This window comes from Salmo salar, chromosome ssa25 (genome assembly GCF_905237065.1).
Source record: "Salmo salar chromosome ssa25, Ssal_v3.1, whole genome shotgun sequence".
Classification (NCBI taxonomy): domain Eukaryota; kingdom Metazoa; phylum Chordata; class Actinopteri; order Salmoniformes; family Salmonidae; genus Salmo; species Salmo salar.
Genome location: NC_059466.1, coordinates 31,808,492 through 31,832,375, shown reverse-complemented (window position 1 = coordinate 31,832,375; position 23,884 = coordinate 31,808,492). Strand labels below are relative to the sequence as shown.

At 45.1% G+C, this 23,884-nt stretch overlaps 1 protein-coding gene across 2 annotated transcripts in view; it reads left to right on the top strand.

Annotated features, from left to right (window-relative positions):
• The window catches only part of LOC106586607 (mannosidase, alpha, class 1A, member 2), a 127,813-nt gene extending 110,102 nt beyond the window's left edge, over nt 1–17,711 (top strand). For both annotated transcript variants that reach the window (XM_014174073.2, XM_014174072.2), the window contains 5 exons: nt 1,950–2,065; nt 2,620–2,839; nt 9,084–9,256; nt 13,745–13,860; nt 14,134–17,711. In XM_014174073.2, the coding sequence (XP_014029548.1) occupies nt 1,950–2,065; nt 2,620–2,839; nt 9,084–9,256; nt 13,745–13,860; nt 14,134–14,266 (758 nt within the window). In that variant the 3' untranslated portion in view covers nt 14,267–17,711. The remainder of the gene's footprint in view (nt 1–1,949; nt 2,066–2,619; nt 2,840–9,083; nt 9,257–13,744; nt 13,861–14,133) is intronic.
• Nucleotides 17,712–23,884: the final 6,173 nt, after the last annotated feature.

Below are 23,884 nucleotides of genomic sequence, written 5' to 3'. Positions count from 1 at the left end.
AGGCCTTGAAATGCATCCACAGGTACACCTCCAATTGACTCAAATGATGTCAATTAGCCTATCAGAATCTTCTAAAGCCATTACATAATTTTATGGAATTTTCCAAGCTGTTTAACTTATGGCTCAAATCCCGTTAACGGGATCGATTTGACAACATCCGGTGAAATGGCAGAGCACCATATTAAAATTCAATTACTATAAATATTAAACTTTCATGAAATCACACATGCAATACACCAAATTAAAGCTACACTTGTTGTTAATCCAGCCAACGTGTCAGATTTCAAAAAGGCTTTACGGCAAAAGCAAACCATGCTATTATCTGAGGATAGCACCCCACTAAACAAACATAGACAATCATAATTCACCCTGCCAGGCACGACACGAAACTCAGAAATAACGATATAATTCATGCCTTACCTTTGACGAGCTTCTTCTGTTGGCACTCCAATATGTCCCATAAACATCACAAATGGTCCTTTTGTTCGATTAATTCCGTCGTTATATATCCAAAATGTCCATCTATTTGGCGTGTTTGAGCCAGAAAAACACCGGTTCCAACTCGCGCAAAATGACTACAAAATATCTCATAAGTTACCTGTAATCTTTGTACAAACATTTCAAACAACTTTCCTAATACAACTTTAGGTATTTTTTTACGTAAATAATCGATCAAATTTAAAACGGGATAAACTGTGTTCAATACCGGAGGAAAACAAAGTGGAGCGTGCTTTCAGGTCACACACCTCAACCACAACAGTACACTTCACTCGACCCTCGTTCTGAACAGGGCTACTTCTTCATTACACAAAGGAAAAACATCAACCAATTTCTAAAGACTGACATCCAGTGGAAGTGATAGGCACTGCAAGCAACTGCCTTAGAATTCTCGATTCCCATTGAAACCCCATTGAAAAGAGTGACCTCAAATTATTTTTCCTGGATGGTTTGTCCTCGAGGTTTCGCCTGCCAAATAAGTTCTGTTATACTCACAGACATCATTCAAACAGAAACGACTAATAATATGCATATCCTAGCTTCTGGGCCTGAGTAGCAGGCCGTTTACTTTGGGCACGCTTTTCATCCAGATGTAAAAATACCGCCCCCTAGCCTAGAGAAGTTAACGGCACAGTCAACTTAGTGTATGTAAACTTCTGATACAATGAATTATAAGTGAAATAATCTGTCTGTAAACAATTGTTGGAAAAATGACTTGTCATGCACAAAGTAGATGTCCTAACCGACTTGTTAACAAGAAATTTGTGGAGTGGTTGAAAAATGAGTTTTCATGACTCCAACCTAAGTGTATGTAAACTTCCGACTTCAACTGTATATAGATGGATGTACTGCGTATACAAAATATGAGTCAGGCCTCATGGAGAACATACTCTTTGAGTGTTTTGGCTCTGCTACTTAAACTACCACATTGTTTAATACTGCAGAATCATGGCTCGGGGTAGTCTGTGACAGATTGAGAAAATGCATGTGGGTGTGTGTGTGTATATGCGTGCGTGCGTGTGCCTACCCATCTGTGTCCTCTTGCTGAGTGAGATTTGGCACATTCTCCTCCTCACTGTAATGCGTCTCTTTTTTAGGCCAGCTAGAAAGTCTGAATCAATTTTTACTACGACACGGGGGTCATTAAGTAGTACATCAGGGAGAAAGTAAACAACCCAAATCATCTAGTCTCTGCCATCATACTGTAAAACGGGCAAATAATCTCCATAGCTGTTTTGTTGCTGTAATTTAAAACCCCTACTGAAGAATAGTGTTGGCTCTGGTTGGGGTTTTTAAGAAAACATCATCCAATGAATAATTCTCTTTTTGACTACCTCCATCTTTTCTTCTTTCTCTCTCGCTTTGTCCCTTTCCCCACCCACTTATCTTTCTCCCATCCCTCCCTCTCTTCTTGTTCTTCTCTCTCTCTCTGCCCCTCCCTCCCCCTGTAGACCATACATCAGTTGGAGGTCTGGGGGACAGTTTCTATGAGTACCTGCTGAAGGCCTGGCTCATGTCAGACAAGACCGACACAGAGGCACGCAAGACCTACGACGACGCTATCGAGGTACGCACCATACCTTTACCTGGTCTCCATGGAGACTAGCTTCCCTTACCTGGTCTCCATGGAGATGGCTTTGATTGGCAAACACACAGCTGTGTTTCAACTCCATCTAGCCTACTCTGAAATAGCAACTACCTTGCTCTATATCCTTCAGGCCAGATAGTTAGGATTGTCCCTCAACTCCTCAAAGTCCTTTAACTGCAGGGTCAACTGGGTTCCATGTTTGCCTTTTATTCAGTGTGTGATTTAGTTAACAGTAAGCAGATGCCTGGACTTTATGGCCAGTTATTGATGTTGATTGATCAGGTACAGTAGGTGCCAGGGAGAGGAGAACAGCAGATTCTGCTGCTGCTCTCAAGGACTGGAGCAGAGGACACTTAGACAACATTGTTCCTGTTTCCGCCACTGTGCCAGGGACTAAGTACCTGTCCTTTATCTCTCTCTCTCCTTCATACACACACCTACCCCTTCTACCATCACCACCCACACACCCTCCTCCCTAAACACACACCTTGCTCTCCTACCACCACCCACACCCTTTCCCCACCTCCCTCCAGGCCATCGAGCGTCACCTGATCCGTAAGTCCAACGGCGGCCTGACGTTCATCGGGGAGTGGAAGAACGGCCACCTGGAGAGGAAGATGGGTCACCTGACGTGCTTTGCCGGGGGGATGTTCGCTCTGGGGGCCGACGGCTCACCTGACGACAAGGCTGGACACTACCTACAGCTGGGGGCTGAGATCGCACACACCTGCCACGAGTCCTACGACCGCACCGGTGAGACACATCTAAACATATAGGGAAATCAAAGAAAGTTTAGGTATAAATGGTAACTTGTAATGGGGTGGTCTGGGTACTATGGATTTGAGATGTTCCCAGATGTTGAGTCAGATTTAGTGTGAGCTCAGGATAATGTGTTGTTTTTTTAAAACGTGAGGTTACCATTAGAACTGGCTGAACTTCCTGGAAGTAAGGTTTGACTGATGTTATTTCGTAGTTTTATCCAGCATTGGGTTGCACATTTTGGGGAATATTCAGAGGTGGAAACTTAACAGGAATATATGGGAATTAACAAAAATATATGCAAATTCATATTAATACCATTTAAATGTAGATGTTTTTTGCATTGGATATATTTACCATATCATATGGAGACAAACATAAACCTTTTACCTTATCATAAGTAGACATAATTGCAAATGATTAAATCCTTCCAATAGAGAAAAAAAAACGTTGTTTCGAATTGAACTTCAATTAAATGAGTTGACTCTTCACATGGGATGATTTTATGGAACAACAAAAGAAAGGGAATATTGAATGATCCCCAATGATCCATCGCGTCTCCCAGAAACGTTTTCAACATACATCTGTAAAATTATAGTCTAGAAACTAAAGCTTTGGTTGTCTTCCTCTCAGGCTTCCATGTCTTCTCCCTGGACCTCTTCAATGTCCACCTCTTGAACATCAGACTGAGGCCTCATCTTCACTGTCACTTTCCAACCTTGTTGAGGATGGTTCGTTGTCAGGCTCAAAAAGCCTCAAATTTGCCCGGATGGCCACCAATGTTTCAACCATTGTATTGGTCAGCCTGTTGTGAGCTTTGGTGTGTGTTCCCAAACAAAGACCAGTTGTGCTCTGAGGCAGCTGATGTTGCTGGGATTTGGAGGATGATGTAGGCAACAGGGGAAAGATCCTCAGATCCACAAAGTCCCTTCCACCAGGTGGCTGATGAGATATGTTGGCACGACTGCCATATTGCATCTTCATCCCAAAGCCCTTGCTTGGAAATGTACTTCGCCAGACTGCCAAGAACCTCGCCCTCATCCAGGCCAAGGTGGCGAGACACGGTAGTGATGACACCATAGGCCTTGTTGATCTCTACACCAGACAGGATGCTCTTGCCAGTGTACTTGGGGTCCAACATGTACACTGCGGTGTGTATGGGCTTCAGGCAGAAGTCTTCACGCTTTTTGATATACACTGCTCAAAAAAATTAAGGGAACACTTAAACAACACATCCTAGATCTGAATGAAATAAATAATCTTATTAAATACTTTTTTCTTTACATAGTTGAATGTGCTGACAACAAAATCACACAAAAAGAATCAATGGAAATCCAATTTATCAACCCATGGAGTACTGGATTTGGAGTCACACTCAAAATTAAAGTGGAAAACCACACTACAGGCTGATCCAACTTTGATGTAATGACCTTAAAACAAGTCAAAATGAGGCTCAGTAGTGTGTGTGGCCTCCACGTGCCTGTATGACCTCCCTACAACGCCTGGGCATGCTCCTGATGAGGTGGCGGATGGTCTCCTGAGGGACCTGGACTAAAGCATCCGCCAACTCCTGGACAGTCTGTGGTGCAACGTGGTGTTGGTGGATGGAGCGAGACATGATGTGCTCAATTGGATTCAGGTCTGGGGAACGGGCGGGCCAGTCCATAGCATCAATGCCTTCCTCTTGCAGGAACTGCTGACACACTCCAGCCACATGAGGTCTAGCATTGTCTTGCATTAGGAGGAACCCAGGGCCAACCGCACCAGCATATGGTCTCACAAGGGGTCTGAGGATCTCATCTCGGTACCTAATGGCAGTCAGGCTACCTCTGGCGAGCACATGGAGGGCTGTGCGGCCCCCCAAAGAAATGCCACCCCACACCATGACTGACCCACCGCCAAATCGGTCATGCTGGAGGATGTTGCAGGCAGCAGAACGTTCTCCACGGCGTCTCCAGACTCTGTCACGTCTGTCACGTGCTCAGTGTGAACCTGCTTTCATCTGTGAAGAGCACAGGGCGCCAGTGGCGAATTTGCCAATCTTGGTGTTCTCTGGCAAATGCCAAACGTCCTGCACGGTGTTAGGCTGTCAGCACAACCCCCACCTGTGGACGTCGGGCCCTCATACCACCCTCATGGAGTCTGTTTCTGACCGTTTGAGCAGACACATGCACATTTGTGGCCTGCTGGAGGTCATTTTGCATGGCTCTGGCAGTGCTTCTCCTGCTCCTCCTTGCACAAAGGCGGAGGTAGCGGTCCTGCTGCTGGGTTGTTGCCCTCCTACGGCCTCCTCCACGTCTCCTGATGTACTGGCCTGTCTCCTGGTAGCCCCTCCATGCTCTGGACACTACGCTGACAGACACAGCAAACCTTCTTGCCACAGCTCGCATTAGTGCAGCTCATCCAGGATGGCACATCATCTGAGCCACTTGTGTGGGTTGTAGACTCTGTCTCATGCTACCACTAGAGTGAAAGCACTGCCAGCATTCAAAAGTGACCAAAACATCAGCCAGGAAGCATAGGAACTGAGAAGTGGTCTGTGATCTCCACCTGCAGAACCACTCCTTTATTGGGGGTGTCTTGCTTATTGCCTATAATTTCCACCTGTTGGCTATTCCATTTGCACAACAGCATGTGAAATATATTGTCAATCAGTGTTGCTTCCTAAGTGGACAGTTTGATTTCACAGAAGTGTGATTGACTTGGAGTTACATTGTGTTGTTTAAGTGTTCCCTTTATTTTTTTTAGCAGTATATTTCAGAACTGCAGTTTCGGTATGGATTTCTTCTCTTACATCTGCAAGCAGAGTCTGAACATCAGACAGGATGGCATTGTCTCCCTCAAGCCGTGCAATGGCTACTGCTATAGGTTTCAGGAGTTTCAGGCTGCTTACCACTCTCTCCCAAAATACATCATCCAGGAGGATCCTCTTGATGGGGCTGTCCATATCGGCAGCCTGTGATATGGCCATTTCTTGGAGAGACTCCTTTCCCTCCAGGAGATGTCAAACATGATGACAACACCACCCCAACGGGTGTTGCTGGGCAGCTTCAATGTGGTGCTCTTGTTCTTCTCACTTTGCTTGGTGAGGTAGATTGCTGCTATAACTTGATGACCCTTCATACCTAACCATTTCCTTGGCTCTCTTGTGGAGTGTATCCATTGTTCAGTGCCATGATGTCCTTGAGGAGCAGATTCAATGCATGAACAGCACAGCCAATGGGTGTGATGTGAGGCTAGGACTCCTCCTTTAGACCAAGCAGCCTTCATGTTCGCAGCATTGTCTGTCACCAGTGCAAATACCTCCTGTGGTCCAAGGTCATTGATGACTGCCTTCAGCTCATCTGCAATGTAGAGACCGGTGTGTCTGTTGTCCCTTATGTCTGTGCTCTTGTAGAATACTGGTTGAGGGGTGGAGATGATGGAGTTAATTATTCTTTGACAAACAACATTTGACCACCCATCAGAGATGATTGCAATACAGTCTACTTTCTCTATTATTTGCTTGACCGTCACTTGAACTCTGTTGAACTCTGCATCCAGCAAATGAGTAGATCAAGCATGTCTTGTTGGAGGGGTGTATGCTGGGCGAAGAACATTCAGAAATCTCTTCCAATACACTCTGCCTGTGAGCATCAGAGGTGAACCAGTTGTATACACATTAATCAGCATTTCTCTGACTACGTTCCTCCATTGAGTCAAAAACGTCTGATTCCAGGAGGACCGTGAGTTGTTGCTATCGATAAGGTGTCTGATTCATAATTTTCACCTCGAATAGAAGTAGACAGACTTTTGTCAGAGGTTGCTTGTTGTGAGAGCTGAGGGAACTTTATGCACTTGGCCAGATGATTCTGCATCTTTGTTGCATTCTTCACATATGATTTGGCACAGTATTTGCAAATGTACACAGCTTTTCCTTCTACATTAGCTGCAGTGAAATGTCTCCACACATCAGATGGTGCCCGTGGCATTTTCCTGTGACGATTAGGGAAAAAATTAATAAAAAAATAAAAAAATGCAATTCCACGCTAGTTAAGCAGTTAGATTAAACAACTCCTTTGTAAGATACATGTTTTAAAATGAAACATGTATGGAAACATGTGAATTAACACTCCTCAGTTAGCAGGCTCAAGCAAGCTAAACCCCACATGGTAGCAAAAACAAACTATCAGAAGTTGTGAACAAGTTAGAAATGATTTAAACACACTTTGCTGTAGGCTTGTATATACTAGTTAATAAAAAATCATGTATGTCCTATAAAATATATTCACCCCACCCAGTATTGTAATCAAAACTTACCAGAAAGCATGTAGTCCTTGGCTCAGACAGTGTAGTAGTGTGGGCTCAATAGCATCTCATTAGTGTGCAAGATATTGAGAATCAGCTGTACATGTGATGGAAGAGTGCACTGTGCATGCAGAGGGTTGCAATTCCATTGAATTGGGGATAGTTTAACCAATATATGAATTGAAATAGAATTGCCTTATGTCTATCCCACAAAAAAGGTTAACTGTTATAAGCTAACGTTTTTTGATGAATTTAACCTCTAGGGGACCCCTTCCTGTTCTTATCCCGTTAACGGGGTTGATTTTGACAACAGCCAGTGGAAAATCAGAGGGCCAAATTCAAAACAGCTAAAATCTCATAATTCCATTTTCTCAAACAATCAACTATTTTACACCATTTTAAAGATAAACTTCTCGTAAATCCAACTACATTGTCCGATTTCAAAAAGGCTTTACGGCGAAAGCATAAAATTAGATTGTTAGGAGAGTAAATTGACAAAAATAATTACACAGCCATTTTCCAAGCAACTAGATGCATCACAAAAACCCAAAACACAGCTAAATGATGCACTAACCTTTGACGATCTTCATCAGATGACACTCCTAGAACATTATGTTACACAATACATGTATGTTTTGCTCGATAAAGTTCATATTTATATCCAAAAACAGCATTTTACATTGGCGCGTAATGTTGAGAAATGTTTTCCCTCCAAACCTACCGGTGAATCGGCACAATGAGCACACATATTACAGAAATACTCATCAAAATGTTTGCTCAATATAGAAGTGTTATGCACAGAATTATAGATACACTTCTCCTAAATGTAATCGCTTTGTCATATTTCAAAAAAGGTTCACGGCGAAAGCACAATTTGCAATAATCTGAGTACAACCCAGAAGACACCAGTAACAAGCAAACAGAAACCCGCCATCTTGGAGTCAATAAAACTAAGAAATTACATATAAATATTCACTTACCTTTGATTATCTTCATCAGAAGGCACTCCCAGGAACCCCAGCTCCACAATAAATGTTCGATAAAGTTCATATATATGTCCAAATAATCCATTTTGTTCACGCGTTAGGTTCACTATCCAAATCCACAACGCTTACTTAGTCCAGACGAAAAGTCAAAAAAGTTATACTACAGTTTGTAGAAACATGTCAAACGATGTATAGAATCAATCTTTAGGTTGCTTTTATCATATATCTTGAATAAAATTCCAATCGGACCTATACGTTCTCTTTAGCAGTGAATATGAACTCAGCTCGCTCCCAAGTCATTGCGCGTGACTGAGCCCATGCCTTATAATGGGACACCTACTTCCTTGTGCTGTAATTCCCATCAAATTCACCATAGAATCTTCAAACACCGTTCTAAAGACTGCTGACATCTAGTGGAAGCTTAGGAAGTAGGAAGTGTAAAATGAACCCTAAGTCACTGTATACAGTCAAGGCAATCACTTGAAAAAACTACAACCTCAGATTTTCAACTTCCTGCTTGACTTTTTCTCAGGTTTTTGCCTGCCATATGAGTTCTGTTATACTCACAGACACCATTCAAACAGTTTTAGAAACTTCAGAGTGTTTTCTATCTAAATCTACTAATAATATGCATATTCTAGTTTCTGGGCCAGAGTAGTAACCTGTTCAAATTGGGTACGTTTTTCATCCGGCCGTGAAAATACTGCCCCCTAGCGAAGCAAAATTCCCAAAATGTACCGGAAAGTTTCCAACCCTTTGCAACCTGAATCCAGTGGTCTCTGGCTTCCATCCACAGTGACAAGGCGTGCAGAACAAATCTGTCAAAAGTCTCCTGGCTGCTACTTGATCACTGTAATCTGCTCCTATTACTCTAAATGTTTAATTGGCAGGAAATATGTTGTGTACTTATGCTAAACCAGGAAAATGAATGGATATTGAATATCTCTCCCTCCCTCTCTCTGTAGTGTTGAAGCTGGGTCCGGAGGCCTTTAAGTTCGACAGTGGTCTGGAGGCAGTGGCAGTACGTCAGAATGAGAAGTACTACATCCTGAGGCCAGAGGTCATCGAGACCTACTGGTACATGTGGAGGTTCACCCACGACCCCAAGTACAGGCAATGGGGCTGGGAAGCAGCACAGGTGAGCCACTGGAAAATCACTCCAAACTATTACTACTATGATATTGCCCTTGTGCTTTTACTGATCGATCATGCCCAATCCCCTATCACCTCCTGACCCCTAGCAGTACCTTCTCTGTACCAGTGTACAGCTGAAAGAATTGGATAAGTGCATTGACCCTTTGTAACTTAAAAAAGAGAGCGGATCAGTGTCAACACACAAGACTAATACTACTTGAGAACAGAGAACTCCTTTTTCTCATTTATGCTCTCCAGTTATAATCCTCTTTTTTCAATCTCTGTTCCCTCTTAAGGCATTTATTTTCAAAGGTCAAAGTGAAACACTCTTCTGCCTCTGCTTTCTCTTCATCCTCCTCTCAATCACTCTGCTCTCATTTTTCGCTTCCTTTCTCAATCACTCCTCCTCTCCTCCTTCTCGCCACCATTCACCTGTCTTATCTCCCTCTGTCGCTCTATTCGCCTCTCCCTCTTCCCCCCCCTCCTCGCTTATCTCCTCTCCTGTTTCCCCTCTCTCGATCTGTTCCTGTGTGTTTGTGATGGTGCTCTTAAGAGCTGTTGTGGGTCTGAATGCAGCCTCCCTCAGCCTGAGTGACTGAGTGGAGATGAGGGAGTTCTCTTCTTTGTTCTAACCTCGACTGCTCCTCTGCACGATGCACATCTCTCTCCTTTCCTCTCCTCCTCTCTTACGCTCCCTCCTTTCCTCTTACGCTCTCTCCTTTCCTCTTACGCTCTCTCCTTTCCTCTTACGCTCTCTCTCCTTTCCTCTTACCCTCTCTCTCCTCTCCTCTTACCCTCTCTCCTTTCCTCTCCTCTTACGCTCTCTCCTTTCCTCTCCTCTCTCTTACGCTCTTTCCTCTCCTCTCTCTTACTCTCTCTCCTTTCCTCTCCTCTCTCTTACTCTCTCTCATTTCCTCTCCTCCTCTCTTACGCTCTCTCATTTCCCTCTCCTCTCTTACGCTCTCTCATTTCCTCTCCTCCTCTCTTACGCTCTCTCCTTTCCTCTCCTCTCTCTTACGCGCTCTCCTTTCCTCTCCTCTTACGCTCTCTCCTTTCCTCTCCTCTTACGCTCTCTCCTTTCCTCTCCTCTCTCTTACGCTCTCTCCTTTCCTCTCCTCTCTCTTACGCTCTCTCCTTTCCTCTCCTCCTCTTACTTTCCTCTTACGCTCTCTCATTTCCTCTCCTCCTCTCTCTTACGCTCTCTCCTTTCCTCTCCTCCTCTTACTCCCTCTCCTCCCCTCTTACGCTCTCTCCTTTTCTCTCCTCCCCTCTCTTACGCTCTCTCCTTTCCTCTCCTCTTACTCTCTCCTTTCCTCTCCTCTTACTCTCTCCTTTCCTCTCCTCTTACTCTCTCCTTTCCTCTCCTCTTACTCTCTCCTTTCTTCTCCTCCCCTCTCTCACTCTCTCCTTTCCTCTCTTCCTCTTACGCTCTCTCCTGTCCTCTCCTCCTCTTACTCTCTCCTCTCCTCCTCTTACTCCCTCTCCTTTTCTCTCCTCCCCTCTCTTACGCTCTTTCCTCTCCTCTTACTCTCTCCTTTCCTTTCCTCTCCTCTTACTCTCTCCTTTCCTTTCCTCTCCTCTTACTCTCTCCTTTCTTCTCCTCCCCTCGCTTACTCTCTCCTTTCATCTCCTCCCCTCTCTTACGCTCTCTCCTTTCCTCTCTCTTGCTCTCTCCTTTCCTCTCTTACTCTCTCACGCTCTCTCCTTTCCTCTCTTCCCCTCTCTTTCTCTCTCCTTTCCTCTCTTCCCCTTTCTAACTCTCTCTCCATTCCTCCCTTTCCCCTCCTCCTCTCTCACGCTCTCTCGTTTCCCCTCCTCCTCTCTCTTACTCTCTCCTTTCCTCTCCTCCCCTCTCTTACTCTCTCCTTTCCTCTCCTCCCCTCTCTTACTCTCTCCTTTCCTCTCCTCCCCTCTCTTACTCTCTCCTTTCCTCTCTTACTCTCTCCTTTCCTCTCTTACTCTCTCCTTTCCTCCCCTCTCTCACGCGCTCTCCTTTCCTCCCCTCCTCTCTCACGCGCTCTCCTTTCCTCTCCTCCTCTCTTACGCTCTCTCCTTTCCTCTCCTCTCTTACGCTCTCTCCTTTCCTCTCCTCCTTTCCTCTCCTCCTCTCTCTTACGCTCTTTCCTCTCCTACTCTCTCTTACGCTCTTTCCTCTCCTCCTCTCTCTTACGCTCTTTCCTCTCCTCCTCTCTCTTACGCTCCTTTTCTCTCCTCCTCTCTCTTACGCTCTCTCCTTTTCTCTCCTCCCCTCTTACGCTCTCTCCTTTCCTTTCCTTTCCTTTCCTCTTACTCTCTCCTTTCCTCTCCTCTTACTCTCTCCTTTCCTCTCATTTTACTCTCTCCTTTCCTCTCCTTTCCTCTCTCTTACTCTCTCCTTTCCCCTCCTCCTCTCTCACGCTCTCTCCTTTCCTCTCTTTCTCTCTCCTTTCCTCTCTTCCCCTTTCTAACTCTCTCTCCATTCCTCCCTTTCCCCTCCCCCTCTCTCACGTGCTCTCCTTTCCTCCCCTCCTCTCTCACGCTCTCTCCTTTCCTCTCCTCCTCTCTCTTACTCTCTCCTTTCCTCTCCTCCTCTCTTACTCTCCTTTCCTCTCCTCCTCTCTCTTACTCTCTCCTTTCCTCTCCTCCTCTCTCACGCTCTCTCCTTTCCTCTCTTCCCCTCTCACGCTCTCTCATTTCCTCTCCTCCCTTCTCTTACTCTCTCCTTTCCCCTCCTCTCTCACGCTCTCTCCTTTCCTCTTCTCCTCTTACGCTCTCTCCTTTCCTCTCCTCCTCTCACTCTCTCTCCTTTCCTCTCCTCCTCTTACTCTCTCTCCTTTCCTCTCCTCCTCTTACGCTCTTCCTTTCCTCTCCTCCTCTTACTCTCTCTCCTTTCCTCTCCTCTTACACTCTCTCCTTTCCTCTCCTCCCTTCTCTTACTCTCTCCTTTCCCCTCCTCTCTCACGCTCTCTCCTTTCCTCTTCTCCTCTTACGCTCTCTCCTCCTCTTACTCTCTCCTTTCCTCTCTTACGCGCTCCCCTTTCCTCCTTCTCTCACGCGCTCTCCTTTCCACTCCTTCTCTCACGCTCTTCCTTTCCTCTCCTCCTCTTACTCTCTCTCCTTTCCTCACCTCCTCTTACTCTCTCTCCTTTCACGCTCTTCCTTTCCTCTCCTCCTCTTACTCTCTCTCCTTTCCTCTCCTCTTACTCTCTCTCCTTTCCTCTCCTCCCCTCTCTTACCCCTCCCTGCTTCCCTCCCTCTACCTCTTTCTGCCCCGTCTCGTACTCTCTTTCTCCTGTTGTGATGAAAATCACCTGACAGTTCTATACAGTTTGATCCCCCTACCTGTCTCTAGTGCTCCTACACCGTCACATCAGCTCACGTTTGATCTCACACACACACACACACACACACACACACACACACACACACACACACACACACACACACACACACACACACTCCTACTATTTTACCTGAGGCTCTGTGTAGTAGGCAGCTTACCTTCCTAAGTCCTAAGCTTGACCATTAGTGAGAACATCTAAGATCAATGTCTAGGGGCAACTTCATCCTACTTCGTCTAAGCGTGTGCGAGTCATGTGTGTTGAGGTTTGTCGGCCCAGCTGTTGTAGTGCACGGCCCTGTGAAATGAGCCCAGTAGAGAGCAGCTGTACACACACACACCCTTCTCCTCCAGATAGAAGAGAAACAGACTCACACACTTTATTAACCCAGATGGTATTAGGACTGGATTCTAGTTCAGGTGTGCGTGTGGCTGGGTAGTTGTGATGTGCGTATGTGGTTGTGCCCAGGCCTGAAGTAGAGAGGCAGTCTAGGACGCTGTGTGTGTGTGTGTGTGTGTGTGTGTGTGTGTGTGTGTGTGTGTGTGTGTGTGTGTGTGTGTGTGTGTGTGTGTGTGTGTGTGTGTGTGTGTGTGTGTGTGTGTGTGTGTGTGTGTGTGTGTGTGTGTGTGTGTGTGTGTGTACTGACTAATAGAGGGACATTAAGAGAGAACAAGACAAGTACCGATAGAGGGAGAGAGACACAAACTCATCTTACTGTGTCAATTAACAGATCCACCATCTTTACCCTCCCTTGAATTACACCTGATGCGGTGCAGAGGAGGGAAGAAGAGATTTTAAAAAGAAAACTGATCAACTCTGTCTGGACACTTCAGAAAAGAAATACCCTGTGCATTGTAAAATCACAGCTCCAACACTTTGACTGAGGTCACAGACGGAGACATTCCCTTCAAATCTCAATTAAAACAAAGTGATTTTAAATCAAATGTTATTCATCACATACCCTGTTTAGACTAGAGTGGTGATGGATAGAATGTCTCCTCCTTAAACAGTGTTTTAATGGGATAAAAGTCTACCCATCTCCTGATTAAATTGTAAATGACTGTAATGTGAATGACTGTAATGTGAATGACTGTAATGTGAATGACTGTAATGTGAATGACTGTAATGTGAATGTGTGGTAATGAAGTGCTGCTCTCGGTCTCCCCCTCCAGGCCATTGATAAGTACTGCAGGGTCAGCGGTGGGTTCTCTGGGGTCAAGGACGTCTACTCGTCCAACCCAACCTACGACGATGTTCAGCAGAGCTTCTTCCTGGCCGAGACGCTCAAGTAAGTCTTCCGGCATTTGCTGCTCCTCAGTCTTCCTCTATTTGCTCCTCCTTTACTGCTCCTCTGTGTACTGTTCATTCACATCCAGTTGGTATGAGATGGGAATGTCCTGGCAGCCCCCAGAATGCACTGGAACTGTGTGCTCTGCTCCCCCCCGCTGGTCGCTCTGCTTGTTGCTGTTCACAAACACTACTACAGCACTGATGAACAGAATATAGCAGCTGAATATTGTCTGCTCTCCCTCCTCTTTCCCCCTCCCTCTCTCTTCTCCAGGTATCTGTACCTGTTGTTCTCCAGTGATGACCTGATGCCTTTGGAGAGCTGGGTGTTCAACACGGAGGCCCACCCCCTGCCGGTACTGCACCTTGCCAACCTCACCCTCCCAGGGAGCCAGGGCCAGCGGTAGAGACCAGGGGGCCTCCAGACCTCCAGGGGGCCACAGCGGCCCTGCCTGCCTCCATCTCTCCCTCTCACTGCTACAGACTGCAGAAGGAGAGAGCTCAGACCACTGCAGAGTGGAGGGCACTGAAACAATAGCCTTTCTCGCTCGCTCTTCTTTAATTCTCTGGCTCGTACTCTTTCTATAGCTCTCTCTGCTTATCGTCAGGACGGAGGGTGCGTTCCACTTTTGTGATTGACTGGGAAGTCCTCCTATTCGGCGTTACTTTTTTGTTGAAACACAGAGCCACAATCAGGAAGCTTGATTTGTTTTGGCCAAACTGTCTCATAATGGACGCACATAGGAGCAAGACAGTGTGTACGAACAGACAGACAGATGGACCTTCCTCTGAAGGGATGTGTATGTTCAGACAGACTGATTAGACAGACTGACAGTCAAACCGAAGACTATGGAATCTATGGGGTTTGTTTTCTTTTGTCATTCTGTGTCCTGGACGCTGATTGGCGGGGACACGACAGACTGCGACCGTCCTAGTCCTTCTGCCATTTCCTGTTTACTGTCTTACTCTGAACTTTGACCTGGAACTGTATCAGTGTCACTTTGTGGACGGGAGCAACGGCTTCATGCCTACCCTTCTGGAACCTTTGAAAAGTGGACTGGTGATATGGAACTATTTTCCATAGCATTCTCTGCTACATTCTGCCGTTTCTGTATACCTTCTCCTCTTTCTGGTCTTTTGTCTCTTTCTGTCACACACTCTCTATCTCCCTCTCCTTCCATCTCTTATGATTAGCAGGTGACGTAGCTTAGCCTGGCCTCATATTGTTGCTGCTATTCAACCGATTCTGCATCTCTACCTTGTCTTATCACACCATTCCAACTCCCTCCATCTTCTCTTTCTTATCATTCTTCTTCACTTCTCCAATCACGCCTTTCTGATCTGGTAAACTTCCGTTCCTGTCTTTTCCATAAATCACTACCACTCCACAGACAGATTGGGACAAGGCTTGTTTTGGCAGTGTTTTCTGTCTGCTGATTAAATGGCCCCTATAGATAAATTGTTATGCACTTTGTTGTTTATATTACTAAGAGGGAAAAGAGTTAGACCACTGTCGGAGCTGAAGACACAAAGCCCTCCATTTATAATCTGTGTCTTTGACATGGACCCATAGTGTTGCACTGCCACTGATGGGTAGGGCCTGGAGTTCTTACTCTTCAGGAACAACTCCTCACCCTGCTGATAGGATTCTACCCAAACTGTTTCTTGTTCTTATTCTAATCACAATTTGCTAATTAGGACTTGGCCTCAGTCACCTGTGCAATGAGTGCATGTTGAATGTTATGGCATTCATTCTCTATGGACTTGTGTGTTCTAAATGGATCTATTGTGTTTTGTGTGAATGTGGTTTCTGCAACAGTAGATGGAACGCAAGGAAGTCTGCTGTGTTCAGTGATGAATCTGTGATTGGTGTGTTGATGGGGAGGGGGATACTTTAGGTTTAGGGGGCTGAAGGTAACACTAGGAAATAGAAGGGTACCCTGAAATAAATAACATTTTTGTTGGACCTATACATTATTTTAAAGCCTTATCAAGTGTTACTATGTGATGCCTTTCGCCAATACTGTGCTTTTTCATTATCATTTTTTTACAAAAAGTTATTCATACACCAGTTCCTTTTCTATGAGCCACCCTGCTGTCCCTCTAGCACAGCCACCCTGCTGTCCCACTAGCACAGCCACCCTGCTGTCCCTCTAGCACAGCCACCCTGCTGTCCCACTAGCACAGCCACCCTGCTGTCCCTCTAGCAGAGCCACCCTGCTGTCCCTCTAGCACAGCCACCCTGCTGTCCCTCTAGCAGAGCCACCCTGCTGTCCCTCTAGCACAGCCACCCTGCTGTCCCTCTAGCAGAGCCACCCTGCTGTCCCTCTAGCACAGCCACCCTGCTGTCCCTCTAGCACAGCCACCCTGCTGTCCCTCTAGCAGAGCCACCCTGCTGTCCCACTAGCAGAGCCACCCTGCTGTCCCTCTAGCACAGCCACCCTGCTGTCCCTCTAGCACAGCCACCCTGCTGTCCCTCTAGCACAGCCACCCTGCTGTCCCTCTAGCACAGCCACCCTGCTGTCCCTCTAGCACAGCCACCCTGCTGTCCCACTAGCACAGCCACCCTGCTGTCCCACTAGCAGAGCCACCCTGCTGTCCCTCTAGCACAGCCACCCTGCTGTCCCTCTAGCAGAGCCACCCTGCTGTCCCTCTAGCACAGCCACCCTGCTGTCCCTCTAGCACAGCCACCCTGCTGTCCCTCTAGCACAGCCACCCTGCTGTCCCTCTAGCACAGCCACCCTGCTGTCCCTCTAGCACAGCCACCCTGCTGTCCCTCTAGCAGAGCCACCCTGCTGTCCCTCTAGCACAGCCACCCTGCTGTCCCTCTAGCAGAGCCACCCTGCTGTCCCTCTAGCACAGCCACCCTGCTGTCCCACTAGCACAGCCACCCTGCTGTCCCTCTAGCAGAGCCACCCTGCTGTCCCACTAGCACAGCCACCCTGCTGTCCCTCTAGCACAGCCACCCTGCTGTCCCACTAGCACAGCCACCCTGCTGTTCCACTAGCAGAGCCACCCTGCTGTCCCTCTAGCAGAGCCACCCTGCTGTCCCTCTAGCAGAGCCACCCTGCTGTCCCTCTAGCACAGCCACCCTGCTGTCCCTCTAGCAGAGCCACCCTGCTGTCCCACTAGCAGAGCCACCCTGCTGTCCCTCTAGCACAGCCACCCTGCTGTCCCTCTAGCACAGCCACCCTGCTGTCCCTCTAGCACAGCCACCCTGCTGTCCCTCTAGCACAGCCACCCTGCTGTCCCTCTAGCACAGCCACAATGATGATGATGGGCTGATTACAGAACCACTCACCTTGCCAATCAATAAAGCCATACAATGTGTGTCTCTTTTTAGCTAATTGGTTGGTTTCTGTCACTCATTACCCATGTGTTAACTGAGTACCACCTGGCTGCACCTATATAACACCTGTCCCACCATCTCACCATTCCTTTTTCCTCTACCTCTTTTTACTCTGTCACACCCTTTCTACTCCTTCATATCCCTACAATTTTCTATTTGTCTCTTTCTCCCCAGCTATCCCTCCCCCTGTCCCCATCTGTCGGCAGCTCAGTGTCTCCCTCTAGTGGTGGAGGCAGTAGCAGCAGCCTACTGGTGTAGAACGTTATGAAGTATATGTATCACTGTTTGCCCACCCTGCCCCCACCTTCCTCTCTGACATTACTGCTTTCTGTCTGGGGAGGAAGCCCAGGCCTCCTTTGGCGCTGTCAGTCGCCGTGAGGATGTTGATTTTGAGAAAAAAAAGTGTTCTGTATTTTTACTGAACAAAAAAAGACATGTAAATATGTTTAAATGAGACACAAATTCAATAAAGATGTTATGAAAAGTGAACAGAATAACTAAAACGGTGTATTGGTGATGTTAGTTACCTGTTGTTCATTCTGTTCCCTTATCTAATGACGTTTACATGCAGGTGTTAGCTTGCGGTGTTCAGCACCTTTTTACTGTACCTCTTTATAGAAGGTGAAGTCTTCTCTTTCAGCTCCTGTCCTGAGGGGGCAGTCTTGGTTAACGAAACATAAATTCAACAACTAATGCTTAACAATAACGTTTCATTGATTTCACAGATTTTAAGAAACTATTTCAGATGTTCAAAACCTTGATCTGATGCTCGGCAGAGATCACTGGTTGGTGTTATAATTCCAGTCCCAAAAGATGAGCACACCTGTGTTCTGTCTCGTGGTGCTGCCAGGGACACAGAGTTCCACAGTTCAATTCTTTATAAGAGAACTCCTGCACACATCATCTCTACACGTTTAGTGTATTGTCTGATGACGTTGGGTTCTGGGACCTTTTTGCCCCAGTCTTTTTGCCCTGCTCTCCACGTTATCTTAGTAGGAAGACCTACAGTTACAGGGAACAGGTATGTCACAGCCCTGGCATGCAGCCTCTGCCTACAAAACCACCGCATGTCACACTGCCCCCTCTCTTCCCCCCCACTTTCTGACGGATGTCTGCTTGGCGCCACTACACTCAACAACCCCTGTTCAAAGCCTAGATTAAGTAATCATGACATGACCGATGTCATGACAACTGGTGTCGATGGAAGACAAGTGATTATACTATTTAAATTAGTCATAAAATGTCAGTGCAGAGAATCTTTCCCAATGTAATGTTCGTTTCTGTTCAGATTAGTAATTTTAGCAGTTCAGTAATGTTTCCTACAATGATTTTGTTCAGCCTCTGTCCAGATTGGGATGGCGGACTCTCCTGCTCTCATCCACCCCTCATTTATCAGTCTCATCAGTTTTAGTGACAGGCCAGGATGGATAGACAGAGCAGGGCCTGACCGCCTAACATTTATCTGACCTGAGGAGAACCCTTGTGTCATACAGTTTACAGATTAGGACTTTCAGACACGCAGGCTGCATCTCAATGGTCTAAAATGGCTTCCACTCTTCATCTGCACTGATCTGAAAGGACAGGTGGAAGCACTATGGCGGTTTAAACTGGTGCTTCGCTTCACCTGTCCAGTAGAAGAAACAAAGCCACTTAAAACTATTGAGATGCACCCACTACAGACATACCGGTACCATCACTGCATTTACAAATGACCAGAAAGAGGACTGGCAATAATACAGCATAGCAAAACACGAGTAAATCAACTATACACCTTGTCTTTGTTCCTGGAAAGCATTTCCATTATGTTCTAAGGATCTGTTGGACTGATGTGCTCCTGAAGAAGGGAGTAGTCGGATGTGGGTAATAAAAGAGCATGTGAAAATATTTGGACATTGATTTCTATCGCTGGTTATTTGCCCACTGAATGTCATAGGTTTATTTCAAATATTTGTGTTGTCCATGTCCTGCTCCTCTAGGCTGCTTCATCTGCACACATCCTGGAGTGGAAGTGTGTGTGTGTGTGTGTGTGTGTGGAGGAACAGGACAGGTGTGTCGAGAATGGGACTCTGCCAAGGTTACAGTGATCTGAATCGGTAAATAAACTTGTCCCAAGCAAACAACCCTATTTCACTCTTCACATCATACATACAGTAGTTCACCCCGTGCTCTCATTTTCACACAAGTGAGATTTTGTAGGGGTTCGATTTTGCGGGGGTTAGAAGGATTACTTTATCCTATCCCAGGTATTCCTTAAAGAGGTGGGGTATATTAACATCTGCTAACCATGTGTATGTGACCAATAAAATTGTATTTGATTTAGAGCTCCAAGACAGGATTGTGTCAAGACACAGATCTGGGGAAGGGTACCAAAAAATTCCTGCAGCATTGAAGGTCCACAAGAACACAGTGGCCTCCATCATTCTTAAATGGAAGAAGTTTGGAACCACCAACACTCTTCCTAGAGCTGGCCGCCCAGCCAAACTGAGCAATCAGGGGAGACGGTCCTTGGTCAGGGAGGTGACCAAGAACCCAATGGTCACTCTGACAGAGCTTTAGAGTTCCTCTGTGGAGATTGGAGAACCTTCTAGGACATCTCTGCAGCACCAATCAGGCCATTATTGTAGAGTGGCCAGATGGAAGCCACTCCTCAGTAAAAGGCACGTGACAGCTCAATTGGAGGTTACAAAAAGGCACCTAAAGGACTCTCAGACCATGAGAAACAAGATTCTCTGGTCTGATGAAACCAAGATTGAACTCTTTGGCCTGAATGACAAGCATCAAGTCTGAAGTAAACCTGGCACCATCCCTACGGTGAAGCATGGTGGTTGCAGCATCATGTTGTGGGGAAGTTTTTCAGTGGCAGGGACTGGGAGACTAGTCAGGATCGAGGGAAAGATGAACGGAGCAAAGTACAGAGATCTTTGATGAAAACCTGCTCCAGAGCGCTCAGAACCTCAGACTGGGGTGAAGGTTCACCTTCCAATGGGACAACAACCCTAAGCACACAGCCAACACAACGCAGGAGTGGCTTCGGGACAAGTCTCTGAATGTCCTTGAGTGGCCCAGCCAGAGCCCGGACTTGCACTCGATCCAACATCTTTGGAGAGACTTGAAAATAGCTGTGCAGCGACGCTCCCCATCCAACCTGACAGAGCTTAAGAGGATCAGCAGAGAACAATGGGAGAAACTCCCCAAATACAGGTGTACCCAAGAAGACTCAAGGCTGTAATCGCTGCCAAAGGTGCTTCAACAAAGTACTGAGTAAAGGGTCTGAATATTATGGAAATGTCATATTTCCGTTTTTTATTTGTAATAAATTTGCAAACATTTCTAAAAATGTGTTTTTGATTTGTTATTATGGGGTATTGTGTGTAGACTGATGAGAGAAAAATAATCTATTTAATCCATTTAGAATAAGGCTGAAACGTTTTTGTTGAAAAAGTCAAGGGGTCTGAATACTTTCAGAATGCACTGTATAAAGTACACACTAAAACACACTAAACCTTTTTTTTCAGCTTACAATTTTGTTTCTTTGTTTAATTTCTAAAGCATTGTCTGGATTTCTGTTTTGCAATGTGTATTACACTTAAAAATATGTTGATAATTTGAAAATACTTAGTGCACCTGTTTAGAAAAAAGAAATGGAAATTGTATAAACATTTAATGGGCATAACAAGTCATTTATTCCTTCTTTTCTTTACACAAAATACAGCCTCACAGTATTACGTCATTACCATCACTGAACAAAATGATAAATTCTAGTATTTTACACATCAAGTCACACAAGAACTGGGTAGTGGCAGTGGAGAACAAGGATATGACATGGAGAGTGTATGATATTATATCTCCACCTTCAAGAAAAGTCACTTTTAATATGTCAAGATAATATTATTTGTCATTACCTATAACTAGATCTATATTGTCTTCTATTTTAAAGAATAGATCTCATTATGTGGTTGAAATGTATCATATGATAGCTGATCATATTAACCATGTAAACCTTATGGCCTGGCAGTTAAATCCCCAAAATTTGCTAATTGTCTTTACAACCACAAAATGTGGTTAAATCCATGTATTGTCAAATAAAATGGTCACAGCCAATACCAGTTTCTGTTAAAGTATTTCTGTTGATAAAAGTTTTTTTCAAGAAACGTAATTAAAAAAAAAAGAAATGCCAAAAGTGCCGGTAGTTGCAAAATACCCACATACATTTCCTCCACATTGAGAAAGACTTGTTCATATTTTTGAAGATCACATTGACTATCACCTGTTTCACTCTATGCAACGCCCCAGCTTGGTCAGAGGAGGGAGCATAGTGCTACTCTCTGTTGCAATACCACTGAATTAAAACGTAGTATACTGCTATATGATGGACAATTACCAAGCTGATTTGTCAATACCAGTTCTTGGCTCTGGTTTGCAAGGGCCACATAGGATATCAAAAGTTCAGTAAGGATTTGTTCTTCTGCTGCACCAATACTGTATAGATGTGTATACAATTAATATTATGAATGCCCAGTCATGTCTTCCACCCCTAACATGTGGGCTGAAACATATTTAGTGTATTACAGTTTTTTTCAATCACGGACAAGCATTTTTTTGGAGTCCACAAGACACAGAACTCACTGGCCTTTTACAAAACAATACATTTATTTTCAAAACATAAGGGTCGTTCCATGAAATGAGTACCTTTTAGGTAGTGTAACTTAGTCAAAACAAACATTTTATTTCACCTAATTTTAACCATCACACTACCACCACCATGCTTGACTGTTGGTATGAGGTTCTTACTGTGGAATGCAGTGTTTGGTTTTCGCCAGACATAATGGGACCCATCTGGTCCAAAAAGTTGACTGAAGTTTTCCAAAAAGCACCAGGAAGCACCTGGATGATCATCAAGACTTGGACAGTGGCGGTTCAAGCTTGTATGGCTCTTTGGGCAACCCCCCATAAAAAGTAATAATAAAAAGTAACACAATAAGAATAACGAGGCTATATACAGGGGGCACCGGTACCGAGTCAGTGTGCAGGGGTTAGTTGAGGTAAGATCAGTCACTAAATGATGATCAAATGGAAGTACAACTATCCAAAGATGCAGAATTATGGGCAATTACTCTCCTTTTATGCATATTCCACCAAAAAATGTCATACACATCAAATCAGGTATTTTTGTATATTCTTTTTGTTATATTAAATAACTGTTGACATTGTGTGCAGGATTCCTTCATCAATATCATCACAATCCAATTCCATGTAATCAATACAAAGGCTGGTTTACTCAAATTTTATTATACTTTCCATTGGTGCACAGAAAAACAATCCACAATAGAAAAAAGGAAAGGTGAATTCAATGGAGGAACACAACTGATATGACTGAACATGCATAGGCCTCAATCCACACCAAAGCAAAGCTCTATGATGGAAGGTCACATGTTGGAGATGATGACTGAGGAATAACCCATCTTCCATCTGCATGTCCGCAATATCGTAAAAAATCATACCAATTTGTCTCCATTGCCTAGATCTTTCCATATATAGTATTGTACATGGTATGACACTGATGGGGTGATTGGTGCAGTGATTGATGGAAACAGTGAACACAATTGCACACATTTCTCTTCTGATGAAAACAATGGGTTCCAATTTTGCAGTCACTGATTACATCTGCATTTAAAGTTTTGCAAAAGGTGGTCTAAGATATGCAAGTCGGGTACTATGGCAAGAAAATTATCAGAAGTTCTGTAAATGTATTTGATCATTGCTGTTCTGCCATAGCTATGTTTCAATACAGATCCCCAAAAATGTTCACAATTGACAAAAACTGTAGTGAGTGTGGGAGATATTTGGGAGACATCCTCCCTGATGGATTGGGCTTGTGGTTCCTGCTGTGTTTATGTTATTAGTCATCCTAGTATTTTATCTGGCTCAGTCTCCGCTCTGTATGTTAAGAGAGGGGGGATCAACAAATTGGTGAGGGAATGAGAGCAGGAGGGAGAGAAAGAGCAGGGATAAGAGGGAAGGAAAAGAGAGGGAGAAATAGTCAAAGGGTATAGGCGCAGCAGTCTAAGGCACTGCATCTCAGTGCAAGAGGCGTCACTGCAGTCCCTGGTTCGAATCCGGACGGCATCACATCCGGCCGTGATTGGGAGTCCCATAGGGCGGCACACAATTGGCCCAGCGTCGTCAAGGTTGGCCGGGTAGGCCGTCATTGTAAATAAGAATTTGTTCTTAACTGACTTGCCTAGTTAAATAAAAGTTAAAATTAAAAAAAATAACATTTGAAAAAAATAAACATATAAAATAGGGGAGAAAGAAAGGGAAGGATGGAGAATCTTTCTCATGAGGAAAAACTGACCCCTTTCTCGCTCTCTCTCAGACAGCTTGGAGTGAGGTTACTGGAAAAAGTGACAGTGAATATGAGTTAATGCAACAGGTCTGGTAACACAGACCGCGTCCCCATAAAGCTGGCAAAACGCAAACAGAGTCCACATAAGGCGACAGTTTATGGGACTAATATTCCTCTGTGATTATCATTTAGAAAGTGTCAACTCTCCCAAATGAATGGTCGGAACTGGGGACTGATCCCTTTTGGGTTGCGGCTTAATTTAAGTTCAGTTAAAACAGGGGTTTTGCTAGAAAGACTAATTTTGTCTACCTCATTGATCAGAAAAATTAC